The sequence below is a fragment of the Falco naumanni genome, chromosome 6 (genome assembly GCF_017639655.2).
Source record: "Falco naumanni isolate bFalNau1 chromosome 6, bFalNau1.pat, whole genome shotgun sequence".
Classification (NCBI taxonomy): Eukaryota; Metazoa; Chordata; class Aves; order Falconiformes; family Falconidae; genus Falco; species Falco naumanni.
The window spans coordinates 57780506-57794546 of NC_054059.1; the positions used below are offsets into that span (position 1 = coordinate 57780506).

Sequence of the window (14041 nt, forward strand, 5' to 3'; positions counted from 1 at the left end):
TTTGATTGATCTTTGCTCACCGTAAAGCTCTACAGATGACTTTGGAAGTTTTAAAGTTGCTATAATGCTGCTGTAGGAGAGTGTGACATAGTTTATGGGGTCTGCCCACTGCCTTTTCCAGGGACCAGCCAGTAATTCTGAAACATGTTCAAAGCATTAGGATAGGCTTTTGAGAAAATATTTATTCACCTAATTAAAAAAAAAATTATCTGCCGAGTCCAAGAATGCTTGTCAATACAGAAGGAAAATAGAACACAATTCTATGCTGGAAAACACTAATGAGATACTGAGCATTCATCTCAGTAATTACTGTGACTCTCTTAATGCTTTGTTGTTTGAGCTGGTTTGAGGCCTGTCTGCTGCTGCTGAATTCCCTATCTTGCTCATCAGCAAAGTTTGGAAGCCAGGTTATATCCTGATTTTTACCTTTCCCTTTCCAGCCTTACTGTCACTAGAGGGACCCTTCTCAAATGTACAATATACAAGCTGACCCTTGCGCTTCCGTGTGCATTTGACATGTACTGGGTCTAGCTGGGATGGAGGTAATTTTCTTCAGAGCAGCCTGCAAGGTTTTCGGCTTCTGGGTTTGTGGCTGAAACAATGTTGGTAACACACCAGCGTTCTGGAAGCTGCTGAGCAGTGCTGGCACAGCATCAAGGCCACCTGCTCGTCCTGCTCTGCCCCTCCAGTGGGCAAAAAGCTGGGAGAAGGCACTACCCACACACCTGACACAAACTGACCAGCAGTGACACCCCATGCCATGTAACGTCAGGCTCAGCAATAAACGCTGAGGAGAGGGGTTTTTAGGGGAGTGGAGGGTGAGGGCAGCCACTGCTACCAGCCTGCTTGTGGGAAGTCATGAGTGATTACCTGTGCATCACATACCTTGCTTTTCTTTCTTCCTCTTTTCTTCGTTTATTAAACTGTCTTTATCTTGACCCATGAATTTTCTCACTTTTGCTCTTCCTACTCTCTCTCCCATCCTGCTGGGGTCAGGGGTGAAGAGCAAGCAAAGGGCTATCCAGGGTCAACACCCACAGTCAACTATTCCATTGCACTGGAAGATCATTCCAAGATGAGCATTTACTCTTTTATTAATCTTTTCTGACAACAGTTCATGTTGGTACTTTAAATATTACATGTCACAGTTAAGTAGAGTTACATAAATTAATTACAAATCAGAACACATACTCAGTATTAACTCTTGGAAGATCTTAATTTTCAAGTGTTTCACACAGCTAGGAGCCAGCTCAAACCTCCTAATCTATTGCACAGAAGCAATTAAAGTTCAGTGGCTTTAATTCGCACTCTTCCTTCCTAATGTTACAAATTAAACCCCTGAAGGGCTGCAAATGACGTGAGTGCCCACTAGTAAGAATAATAAGACGTTAGGAACAAGATCTTACAGAAAAGAGAGCTGTAACTCTTTTGGGTAGGAAATGCTGTTCTTCAGAAGGGTGTGAACTCTCTGAAGTATTACTACATGTAGCTTACAGTAAAGTATTACAATACATTGTACCACTAAGGCAACACAGGTGCCGGGTCAGTGGAAGACACTGAGAAGATTATGTTCAGGGAAGCTTGCAGGTGCAGCAGACCATCATCACCTCCACTGTATCTAAATGCATCAGCCAAGGACACTTGGTTAGTTAGGCACCAAGAGACACAGTCTGTGAATGAAGAAAATCCACTCCGTGTTTTCTGGAGTTTTAACTTTCCAGTCTGCCTTAATATAGTGTTGAAAAACAGAGCGCTAGCATTACTGATTAGAGTCATACAGCGCTGGCAAATGTTCAGCAGGTCCCTTAAGCAACCCAACATGTTCCAATTTTGGGCTGAGTCCCTGCTATCCCAAATTCAAATCACATTGCTATTATGCAAGCGTGCCACATACTCACTGCACTAAAGACTCATTTCTCTTATGACTTCATTTAGAGATCAAATTTAGCCAAAGCATTAGTAATCTCCAAGGAACTTCCAGTGAGAACAATGTCAGAACCGTCTAAAAATTTGGATTTTGTTTCTACCATCATGCAGAAGAGTGGTATATTAAATCAATTCCTCTGAACTCTTCACATTTTTTGTAAACATACAGTAACTAATTTCAAATATTGTCTATGTAAGAGGGAAATGATCTTTAAGTCCGACACACAACCACTTACACATACATTTAAACGATATTCTATGTTATATAGCATTATCACATCTCGGGCACCTGTTGTATTAACGTTTACTATGTCACTATCATGCAGGTAAGACAGGTAATATACTGAAGTGGTTTAGCACCAGAAAGTTAGTAGTGTACTTTCAGCAACGTACCTACTAACAACTAGGCATAAGTAACACACAAAAACTGATGGAAACTAAATGTTTTAAATGTTACTTGCAATCTCAGAACAATGTATCTTCAAAATAAAAGCTTGATTCTGCAACAAATATTTCCTTTGGTACCAGGTACATGCTGTTAGTAGTAACTTGTTGGCTTAGTTGCAATACATTGTCCTGCTATACCCTGCCTTTTACTAGGAAAAGTTCTCTGCATGTGGGCATATGTGTGTGGGGGTATTATGTGTGTATATATATACCAATATAAAATCATAATTAAAATACATTGCCTTATTGTCAGAGAAGTACACTTACTGAAGTATCCAAATGGGAGAATTAGGCTGGCAGCTACAAATTATGTGGGTAGTTCCTCATAAGGAACTAAAGCTTTTTTTAATCCTGGTATACTATTGGCAACATCAAACTGTGCAACCTTAACTCAGAGTTCAACGACAAAGAACAAATTGGGTAGCGACACAAGGCTAAGAGTGCCTTCAGCTGGCAGCATTTTCAGTTTGCAGTCGCTCAATCAGTTGTTCAGCCTATGAAAAAGAAAGAAAACAATTCATTAACTACACCATGGACATCCAGTTTACTGAAAATTCCATTTCAAAAACAGTGACACTGACAGAGCATTCACTTTCCATTTTTACAGACAACGCATACAAGAGAAGCAGAATACAATGATTGCTTTAAACAGCAGACACTTTTTTTCAGTTAGGTGATCAGAAGAGTAACCAGAACCTATGAGAGTGAGAGGATGTTTGAGCAAATAAATAGCAGATAAGCAGTGTGGTTTTAAAGACCTCAGAAGACAGCAGTGCTCAGAACAACCCAGCTGTGAGACCAAAGATTCTTTCTTTGGGAGATGTTCCAGAACGGCATGTTGTGGCCTCTCATCACCCAACGAGCCGCACACACGAGCCACATATGTTGCTGAGGGATGGAGTGCATTCAGTATGTGGCTCATGTCACGAGATATTCATCCATTCTTTGGATATGTCATTATGCTCACACATGTATTTCTCATCATATGGCTATTTATGCATCTAGTGCACAGCTGGGACGGCTGTATTTTGTAACAGCACCAGCCCACAGAGCCCTCAGAAAGGCTCAGGGTAGAAGGAAGTCTGCCAGTGTTGTTCTGGCAGGACAAATTGGGCACATGGAGACTAACACAGGCACTTCTAAAACAAGTCCGCTTACTGGCAGCTTTTTCTTTGCCAGTCCCACTGAATTAAACTTTGAATTTGAACTAGGGCTTGTGGTTTTATTAAGATCTCCAAAGGAACCTCATTAAAAGGCAAAAAGTTTAAATTTGGCATGTTTTAAATACACATAGTAAAAATGTAATCAGCTATTTACAGTAGGAACAACTTAACAGGACTTAAGTAGCTCTTGCAGTTTATTTGCAAATAAAGCTAGATAAAGCACGGAGCAACTGAAAATGAAGTTACCTGAATCTCATTTTGTGTTCTTAAACGAGTATTATATTCAAGCCATTAGAATTAAATAAAAACCAAACAAAACCAACTCAAGAACATCTGGTAAAGTATCTTTTGAAGTGCGTCCATATTGGGTAACTAAACTTGGTACATATCTCCCTGTGCTAATCCAAGATAGTAAGCAGTAAAACTACACAGCTATACTTATTTGAGGGCCAAATATCTATGTGATGCCATACAAAACACCAGAGACATGTCTGGGCAAGCTAGGTGAGATTTCCAGCGAGGCACCACTGTGAAGAAGCCAAGTTTTTCCTCTTTATATAAGAGGCTGCCTGTATTCTTTTTAGATGAGACAGACTTTTTTCAGCATCTTTGTTTTGGGGCTGTGCAATGAGACCAGGACCTGTAGCTACATTGCAAGGATAGGTTCCTTTGTTGCATGAAAGCAGTGAGAATAAGCTTTAGTCCTCGAGGAAGAGATTTTCAAAGTGATTTAGTCAGTGCCAGTTCAGTCTTGTTGTTTATCTCTGCTGACATAAATCACTACAAACAATGATTTTGTAAAGCAGACACTTCTAGTCTGAAGACAAGATTAAAAAAAACATGTGAACTGATAAAAACAACCATTAACTGGATATGTTTTTCACCTAAATCCGATGAACCAGGGTATATACAATACAGTCCACCGCATTTGAATCTATCCTTGTAAATTAAGTAACTACTTATCAAGTGTCCTCAGAAGCACATCACATTAACCTAAGCCACACATTAGATCCAAAACTACTGTACTGCTTGCTGTTACTGGAACTCCACTGCCCTTAAGAAGCATAAATGTTAAGGTTTTTACCATTATATTATCTCAAACAGTTAATACAAAATAGATGTAATTAATAATTACAGTAATAACAAAAATAATTGCTCAGAAAAATTTGGGACATAGTTAAAATGTTAGAAAAACACTGCATTTTCAGCTTGCAATCGAAAACCTACCGCAAAGCACATCTGCATTACACTTACTGTGATAAACCAGTAGGAGTTGATTCTGTAAAGAAGTCTGGATAAGAATCCCAGCTGACTGGCTGGGGCCAGGACGTGAAGATGCAAGTGGGCTATCGAGCAGAACGGAGGCCAGTGAAAACCCATTCTTCAGAAGAGAAAAACAAGTTAAAAATACCGGCGATGTTAATTCAAGAAGTAGAACATCGTATATTACTTAACATAATAAACTGAACTAACAACTCACTCACTGTGTTTTCTTTGTACATAAAGGCAGGAACAAAACCATGCCCTTTTCTTTCATTATGCTCTCAGGGAACTTTTTCAAAAGCCTATTAACCTCCTCTTTCACATGCCTGTATTTAAGATACATTTTATTTTGTAAACTTTCCTTTTTAACAAAATGTATCTTAAATATACCATACCTAGTTTTCAGCTGGAAAGCCAAGTGTCACTAGATGAATGTAGCTCCTACCTATTTTAATCATGAAGGCTCAGCTCCCTATACTCTACACTATTTAAATTCTGTTAAAATTTACTTGGCTATCAAAGGCACTGGCTTAAACTAAAGGGTGCAGCACTTAAATTAATGCAGGTACGATTGAAACACAATGTAGTGCCCTGCTTGAACAGGACAAAGTTTACCACCCTTCCGAAATCTAGGATTTAAAGCATATTTTTAGGATGTAATTAAAGAGCAGCCTTTTAGGTAAGTTGTTTGAAGGGCCCTCCCTATCCCAAGATGTGGTCAAGAAAGAATGTCAGAGCTGGAATGCAATCTGCCCTGGAAATTGATCAGAAAAAAAGTTTATATCCAATACCAGCACATCCTACTTCAGAAGTCACGGGACAAGTGAACACAGACCTGATTTCTTCAATAAATAGTACTGCAGTTACTGCAGTTGTTGCCACCATCTCTAAAAGAGCATTCTGAAAAGTAAAAAACATACTCAATAAACACAGATGGTTTCCATTACATACCTTATATCATCCAAGTCGCTAAAATTATTTTTCTGGAGGACAGCTTTTCCAACTTCCATCATTCTCTTCACTATTAAACACAAATAAATGTCATGTAATGTTTAAGTAATATCTTACACATTATATGTCATCAAGTAATTTAAACAAGGTATTATTCAGAATATTAACTTCAACAAACTGATTACACTGAGATTACAAATGTAACTTTTTCAAAATATAAGTACTGTAAATACTCATAATCAAACAAAGACTGTCAAGACAGCGTTGTCCAATAACTGACACAGAAATCGCCACTGTTACCAATTTCCATACTAATGATGCTTTTAAATTCTAAGAACTTTGACCACAGCCACGCTATCACCACACCCTTATAAAAACCCCCAAATACAGAGTGATCATAATGATGTTTACACGAACTGCAGTGTTATATCTCTACAGAGCTACAGGACTTTGATCTCTAGGTCCTGTACAGCCAGGCATAAGTTAGGAAGTTTCAGAGGTAGTACAGAAATTTAAATTAAAATAAAATAAAAACTGTCAATCCTACTTATTACTAGGACAAAGATTCATTAGTGTACCCCTGTAAAAAGACACAACGCTAATACAAAAACTCAAAGCAAAAGTCTAAGAAACTGTCTGGAAGCCAAACACATACATAAATTTTTTTCTGGAGAAAACTACCCTATGTTTAGAGGAGAAATACAGTGATGCAAGTCTTGCGACACACAACTATAACCCTTTTCTTGCATCACCTGTAAATTTCCCTAAGGTGGAATCGCTTCACGCGTGTATGTCTGTACTTTCTTCTGTTACTAAGCACGCAGCCAGGCATTTCTTGTGAAACAAATTCCAGAACAATGTTTTCTTAAAGAAAAGGGAAAAGAAAAAAAAAGAAAAAGGAAAAAAAGTGTCTTATCAACAATAAATCATAGCTTCAATATTTTAGAACTTAATTTTTTCAAAATTATTTAAGCTTATTGGAACACTATTTTCCTTTCTCCTTTCTTTTTTCCTTGAAAAATAAACATGGCACTTTTTAAAAAATATACATTTGATAAAATTCTTCTGTAATTTTCCATATAATTTAAAATTGCACATATATATCTAAGAAAACCCAATGAAACAGCACATAAACGCTTTAAAAACAAAGCTGCAGTTCCAACAAAGTGCACAGGCATCTATACTCCACAGGAAGAGATTTCACGCAATGTTCTTCTAGAACCACACAAAAAAATATGCTATTGCAGAACAGCACACGGAAGCTCCCAGGAAGGACACATCCCTACCTACGCTCACTCACACCATCTATTTCTGCGTTTACACCCTCAACCAAATGGTGCTCAAAGACATAATTATTTGACAACACGATGCTTAAGGCTGCACAAAATTATTTTCCTTTCGGTTAACAGACACTTGCAGCCTTACCTATAGGTATGTGTTCTGTCTTTAGTGTTTTGCAGTTTTCCATATGCTCCACTGGCACCACCAGGTAGTGGTGGGGGGCATCAGGTTTGATGTCTCTAAAACAAACGAGATCTTCATACTAAAAAAGGATGCAAGGACATGAAATTGATTAGGAGGAGGATACTGGCGGAGCTGCTAACAAAGTCCATCTTCCCCATATCAGCGTGACGCTTAATGTCATATTGGAGGCAACCAGCAAAAAATGGTTCAGGTTTTTGTTACACGGAACAGGCACGGCTCGTGCCCGCCGCTGACCTCTGCAGTCGGGGTTCCCGGTTCGGTGCTCCAGCCGCTGTGCCAACGCCGGAGGATGGCACTCATCTTCCTTCGGCTCCTGCCTCCGCACGGACCCCCGCACCCCCCTCCGCCGGCGGGCACCGGACCCCAGCGTTGGGCTTTTCGTTCCGGCCCGGCCGCCGCCTCCTGCCCCTCGCCCCCCGCAGATCGGGCACCGGGACCCGCACGGCGACAGCCGCAACTCGGCCCTGCGTTCAAAACCGGCAACGGACAACAACGGCCCGACCCAGCCCACGAAGCCTGCGCGGCGCTGCCCCCGACCCGCACCGCACCCGCGGGAGAGGCCAGGGCGGGGGCGGCCGGGGAGCTCCGCCGCCGGGACACCGCGGGGGCCGCCGCCCCTCACCCACCTCGCAGGAGAGCAGCGCCGTGCCCGGCTCCTCCCGGCGGGCGATCCTGCAGAACACGCACTTGCCGTCGTAGCCGCCGGCGCTCCCGGCTCCCGGCCCCGCAGCGGCGCCGGCCGCCTCGTCCCCGGCCATCTTCCCCCGCCCCCCCGGCGGCCGGGCCGCGCGCGCCCCCTGGCGGCGGGAGAGGCGCGGGCGGGGCCGGAACCCTCCGCCGCGCCTGCGTCAGCGCCTCCCGCGCCGCCAGGGGGCGCTGCGGGCTGAGGGCAGCGGGGGGCTCGTCCCCCACCCCCCGGCGAGGGGCGGCGCCGCCGTGCGGGCCCGGGGGCGGCCGTGTCCTTGCGGCCCGGCACGGCCCGGCGCCTCCCGGCAGGGCAAGCACGGAGCTTCCTCGGCGCTTCACAGCAAACGCCCGGCCGGCCGCCGAGTTACAGCCCTGCGGCACCGCTAAGCGCACGTGAGCTCTGCCCGCCCTTTTCACTAACAAAACAAATCATCATATACAAACGAGGCATAAAATTGACTGTGTTCTGAGCTTGCTCAAATGAGAATCTGTTGAAATGAGAGTATCATAGAATCACAGCATGGCTGGGGTTGGAAGGGACCTTAAAGATCATCTAGTTCCAACCCCTGCCATGGGCAGGGACACCTTCCACAGACCAGGTTGCTCAAAGCCCCATCCAGCCTGGCCTGGAACACTGCCAGGGATGGGGCACCCACAGATGCTCTGGGCAGCCTGTGCCTGTGCCCCACCACCCTCATCATATCAACTGCTTCCACAGCAGACAGAAAGTACGCCTAAGTGGCAGCTAACCTTCAATTTCCAAAAATGTTTTCTTAATAATTCGTATTTTAAATTGCTTGCGCTGTTCATTAGACCAGAGTTGCAGAGCTGCAGAATCCCTGACCACAGACTTTCCATGTTGATGCTCTTCATGCAGCCCAAGTGGCACAATGTGCCTGTCCCACAGGCGATAGGCCCTAGTGTTTGAAGAGGTAACAAGCTGCAAAATTTAGAATGGGCATTTTCAAAAACTTTTTTCTTTCAGAGCAAGCAGTGATTGTACAAATGGGACATGGCTAGCTATTCTACCTGAAGAAACCAACCCGTAGAGCACCAGGCAATCCCTTTGTAGTGAGCTAACCTGCTCCTTCTCCCTGCTACAAACAGGCAAGCAAAGTTTATACATGAGGGTTATTCTGAGAGCAACTGGGTTTTACTTTGCTCTAAAGCCGCCTTTGTACAAAACATCCAGTACAAAAACTGCACAGAAACCAGCATCAAATCAAACATCCACACTTACCTGGGTACTTACAAGCCTTACGGTGAATGACCATTTTAACGCTGTTGTGAATCAAAAATATTTATCCAAGTACCAGTAAAGTACATATGCTTCACGTTGCAAGAACAAGCTTTTACTCTCCCTCCGAGAGAAAGATTACTAGTAACTGTAATTTTCCTCTTACTTTACATTAAGAAAATTCTTTCTGCCATTTCACTCAAAGCAAGGTTCACAGCATGCTTGTTCCGTTTCATGCATAATTGTAGTTCGTTTTTTCTTAATGCCACCTCTGTATAACACAAAACCACTAAAAGCCAAGAACCAAAGACTTTAAGCCATTGTATGCCTTTGTCTTACTTGGACAGAAAGAAAAAACCAACCATGAACACTTTAGCAATATAAAAAGGGTGCATACACAAATGATGTATATGGACTTTTGACCTCCAGGAACAGGTTGGTCAAAAAAGATGGGGGAATACATGTCATTTGTTACTGCTGAGAGAAGCATTACTGCTGAAAGAAGGTCAATTGTTTACTGGTATTTCTTAGCCTGTTGTCACAGTCTGTGAGTGAACTCAAAACACAGCTCTATTTTAGGAGATACCATACCACACATGCACACCAAAAAAAAAATCTAACAACCCAAAAGCTCCCATCTCCTTAGTCATGCTTCTAAAATACGATATTGCTGGAATTCTCTTTTAGAGGAGAGGCATAGGTATTAGTCAGGAGAACCTGTAACTTAAGCTGCATCCTTTCATCTTTAAAATGTACTAAAGTCTGTGAATAAAAGACAAAGCATCTGTAACAAGTTTCTGAATGCATAAATTCCTTTATTGAAAATATTGTGATAGCACTGCATTACATATATTCAATATTCATAGTTTCAAGGGTCACAGAATTTTGATTGAACAACAGTTTTGAATATAGACCACAGCGTTTAGATATGCTCTGACAAGGATAATATAATGGAGTCAGTTGTAAGTAGCAATAGTGAAATGTACGTAAAATGTTGAACTTGGTTGGTTTGGGTTTGTTTGGGTTTTTTTTTAACTATTAAGTGGTCTGCTCTGCCACCATTTAAAAGAGCAAACAGTATTAGATATTCCTGGTATCTTCAAAGCATTATGCTGCTAGCAACTTCCAAAATATTTTACAGCGTTACCAGTAAGAACTTTTTTTATGGCTGTAGTAGAACACGTAGAAGGGAAGTGTGAAAAGCTCACATGCAGCGTGTTACAGGCTTACTGTATATAATAGCACTGGGGTTTAGATTGTGAAATTTCTGTGCAGGATTAAGATTTAGTAATGCTTTTGAAAGAAAATCACTTGGCTTTTTTTTCTTCTTCTTAATCTACTCAAAACGGGAAGAGCAGTAACTAAATTGAGTTGTACTTGTCAGTTAATACTATTCCAAAATTAGACTGTACTGTTTTAATGCATGGAAGCACACTACTGTTTCTAGAACCTGCTTTTCTCAGGACAATGACACGTTTGAGCCTAAGAGCAGGACAGCATCCTAATGTTGGTTGGGCCTGGACTGTGTAAACAAAACCGCAACTTAATGGGAAAGCAGAATTCCTTAGCAAACAGTGAAGATTGCCAGTCCTCTGTCAGTGTCTCCCTATTTACTGAAATTTTTATTTTGTAACATGGAGTATTTTCTCTTCAGCATTGCAGGGGGAAGGGGGAGAAGTATCTGATTATTTCATGAAAAGCAAAGAAAAATATTTAGTTGCCTGTCAAATCCTAAACCAGCCTGCTGCTTCAAGTCTTTTTCAGGAAGAAGATCATGTATATAATTGCTAAGAAAAAAGAAGTGTTACACTAAGATAACCTGGCCTGTTAGGAAAATAGCATTCTTCTCTAAATCTTGATTGTATTTTCTCCTTAACAAATTATTAAATTTGTAGAGAAATGCTCATAAAAGCACAGTGGGTGGCTTATTTTGAATCACTTGGTGGTGATACAGAAAAACAATCCTCTCTTAGAAATGTCCTTCGTAAACAGTCTAGGGCAGATGCTCAGAGCATGCTGTCCCAATTCTGTTGACTGCAACAGAGCTGATACAGTCTATACCAGGTGGCAGTTTGCCCAGTGTCTCCATACGCTGCCAAAATAATAATCTATTAACAGGGATGTGGCAGCAGAGTTAATAACAAGCACTATCTACCTTCTCCCTCATCTCAGAAAAAAAACAGAACAGAATTATGCACTCAAGTGTTTCTGCCAGAAAACAAACCCTCTAATCAGGGTAAAATGAAACCCAAATCTCATTTACAAAATAAAAATATAAAAATTAACTTCAGAAATCAAATAAATTGATTCAGAATAACATCAATGCATAAGAAACCTACCTGAATAGTAATTATTTATCAAATTGGTATTTGAAACATAAAAAGAAAAAACTCATAGCTAATAAAATTAAAAAAAAAATCTGCTATACAATAACAATAAATAAAAAGATTTTAAAAACATGTTCCCTTAAGTGCTGTGTACACTGATTTCTGGTTCTTTTCCATGGCAAACAGTATGCTGTAGATTTTGGTAAAGTAACCTTTTATTTTTGGTTGGCATTTGTACATTGAACATAAATACACATGGAATGTACTAGATAGTTACAGATTTCCCACAGGATCTTTTTCACAGTTACAGAAAAAGTTTTCAACTTATACACCATGAATGTTTTCATAAGCCTCATATTTTTGATGGAGGAGCGTTGGAGGAGGAAGTAAAAAAACACTTCAGACTGACCTCTTACTGTTCTGTCTTACTGCCTCTCAAAACCAGCTCTGTTTTTTCTTGGGTTGCTTGGTTGGGGTGATTTATTTTTATTTTTTTTTGCGTAGTCATGCTCTGGTACAAACTTCAGGAAAAAGCGTGTAACGTTTGACGCAGCCTGCACCTTCTAGTCAGCTTTTAAGTGCCTAACGGATCCAGTCCTTAAGGCAGTCAGTATTTCACTCAAATGTCCATACTTCTACATCTTGTATTATGAAATCTTCTTTCTTAGATAAGATGTCATTATTGAAGGTGCTGCAGGAGTTGCTTCGCCCATGGTACAAATCTGCATCTAACCATAAGCCAAACCGGCCACTAAAAAGGAAACACACATCATATTTCAGGTTATATGTAATAGTAAAAATACTGGACGATGTAGAAACAACCAGAGGAGCGATACAGAGGACTCCAGGTAATTCTGAGGACATCTTAGACTGAATGTGAAAAGCTCAGTCCTGGCAAAGCGCTTGCCAATAAGCTCGCTGAGCAGTCCCTTCAACTTGTGTTTGCACCAGCAAGCAGGGCAGAGTGCAGGACCAAGCACATGCCCACGACCCCCCTGTGCCGTTTGGTTGTCTGCACCGCCAGCTGTGGCCGACACCAGGGCACAGATGTCAGGGTCCCTTCCTTGGCTGTCTGGATGTGGACACGGCCCTTTCTGGTTCAGGAGAAGGAGGGATTTTTATACACTCCCGATGCAAACCATGTCCAATGTCCCACGGTGCAGCCTGCAGTCAGCTTTCGTTAGTCATATAGACTTAGCCCTTGATTTCATACCCACTGATCTTTGAAACTTAGGACCTGTTGTAAGTACTGTCTGTATCCCTGCTCCGTGCATCAACAGAATAACGACAATTTAATATGGACCACGTGAGAAACCTTAGAAGCTGATGGCAAAACTGCCATTAGAGATTATCTTCCAGTGGCAAACCTCTTCAGCAATGAGACATATATCTACCCAAAACATCTGGTTTCTTCCTAGCTAAAAACCCCAACCCCACAACAAACCCTACTTGCCTCACTCTTTTCAAGCAATGGAAATTGCGCTGCGTCTATAGCAGAAATCAGATTGCTGAAGTTATCTGCCCTAAAGAGTTTAATAGAAGTTCAGTCATTTTACTAGTTTTTCTTGCAACTACCATTGCCCCTATTATCATTAAAAAAAAAAAAAAAAAAAGCCACATTATTTGAAAACCAAATAGTCACTCACCCTCCACCTCCGAGCTCCAGAGAGCTGGTGTCTCCGTTGATGAAATATGTGTTCTCTCCACTCCACTTGAATACCTAAGTAGTGGAATAAATCCCAAACATTTGGCCTGTAAGGATTCTTGTGTTCTAAAACTACTGGGGACTGACTCTTAGTAGGTATTTTTTGGTGTAGATTTATTTTATTTTTATTTTTTTCTTGAAAGGGAGGGGGAAGAGGTAATAGGTAGAAAGTAAAGGAAAAATACGTATTTAGAACTATGAACAAGGCCCCCTAATCCTTTTTAAAATTCTGCTTGCATTTCTCAATCAACAGGCATTCTGTTAAAAAGGGACAATGTGTTCAATATTGAAAAATGCATAAGCCATGAACAATAAGGGGTATTTCAGTAGCACTTGTATCTCTGGTTTGTTGTCACTGTGATCCTAAACACATGTAAAACTTTACCCTGTTCATCACTGCCTTCCAAGGTGAGTCTTTGACAGTCCCACTCCTCACTTCTCCCTGCTTCCCCCTTCAAGTCACTTAAAACCCTCTCCTCGCCCTTACAGACCGTCCTCTCATCACTTCAGATAATATCAACCACTATTGCTTAAACTTAAAACATTGCATTGAAGCAACAAGTGATTACCTGCATCCATCAACAGCCAGCACATCTAAACTCAAATATGCACTCTTCATAAAAATCTCATATGTTTCAAAAGCACAACCCAAAAATCTTATTTAAGAAAGTGAACACCCACTTACCTTGAAATTTGGACTGAATGTGTATAGGAATGTTTCACCAGTGCCATAATAATGGTCACTAAACTTGAAGGGATGTGTAGCATATGCTCCAAATATCTGTTAGAATAAACCAATTGAAGTAGTTGTGAGAACTGTGTTGTGTGAGCAAAATTCAAGAGAAAAACC

The 14041-nt window shown here is 41.2% G+C and overlaps 2 protein-coding genes across 9 annotated transcripts in view; both read right to left on the minus strand.

Moving 5' to 3' along the window:
• Positions 1-1076: 1076 nt before the first annotated feature.
• On the minus strand, positions 1077-8007 carry HINT3 (histidine triad nucleotide binding protein 3). Its single transcript, XM_040597279.1, has 5 exons — positions 7862-8007; positions 7176-7293; positions 5751-5820; positions 4791-4917; positions 1077-2867 (listed from the first exon to the last, which is right to left on the minus strand). The coding sequence occupies exons 1-5, from the start codon at positions 7991-7993 to the stop codon at positions 2820-2822; spliced, it is 495 nt and encodes a 164-aa protein (XP_040453213.1). The 5' UTR covers positions 7994-8007; the 3' UTR covers positions 1077-2819.
• Positions 8008-9957: 1950 nt separating this feature from the next.
• The window catches only part of NCOA7 (nuclear receptor coactivator 7), a 98121-nt gene continuing 94037 nt past the window's right edge, over positions 9958-14041 (minus strand). For all 8 annotated transcript variants that reach the window (XM_040597786.1, XM_040597785.1, XM_040597784.1 and 5 more), the window contains 3 exons: positions 13877-13972; positions 13133-13206; positions 9958-12237 (listed from right to left, as the gene is read on the minus strand). In XM_040597786.1, coding sequence (XP_040453720.1) covers positions 12102-12237; positions 13133-13206; positions 13877-13972 — 306 coding nt within the window. In that variant the 3' untranslated portion in view covers positions 9958-12101. The remainder of the gene's footprint in view (positions 12238-13132; positions 13207-13876; positions 13973-14041) is intronic.

What these genes read in the sequence shown, in the direction of transcription:
- HINT3 (XM_040597279.1), bottom strand. Translation starts at nt 7,993, where the DNA reads ATGGCCGGGGACGAGGCGGCCGGCGCCGCTGCGGGGCCGGGAGCCGGG. An exon ending in CGGCGCTGCTCTCCTGCGAG is followed by an intron (nt 7,294 to 7,861) that starts GTGGGTGAGGGG and finishes ATCCTTTTTTAG; the next exon opens with TATGAAGATCTCGTTTGTTT. An exon ending in GACAGAACACATACCTATAG is followed by an intron (nt 5,821 to 7,175) that starts GTAAGGCTGCAA and finishes TGTGTTTAATAG; the next exon opens with TGAAGAGAATGATGGAAGTT.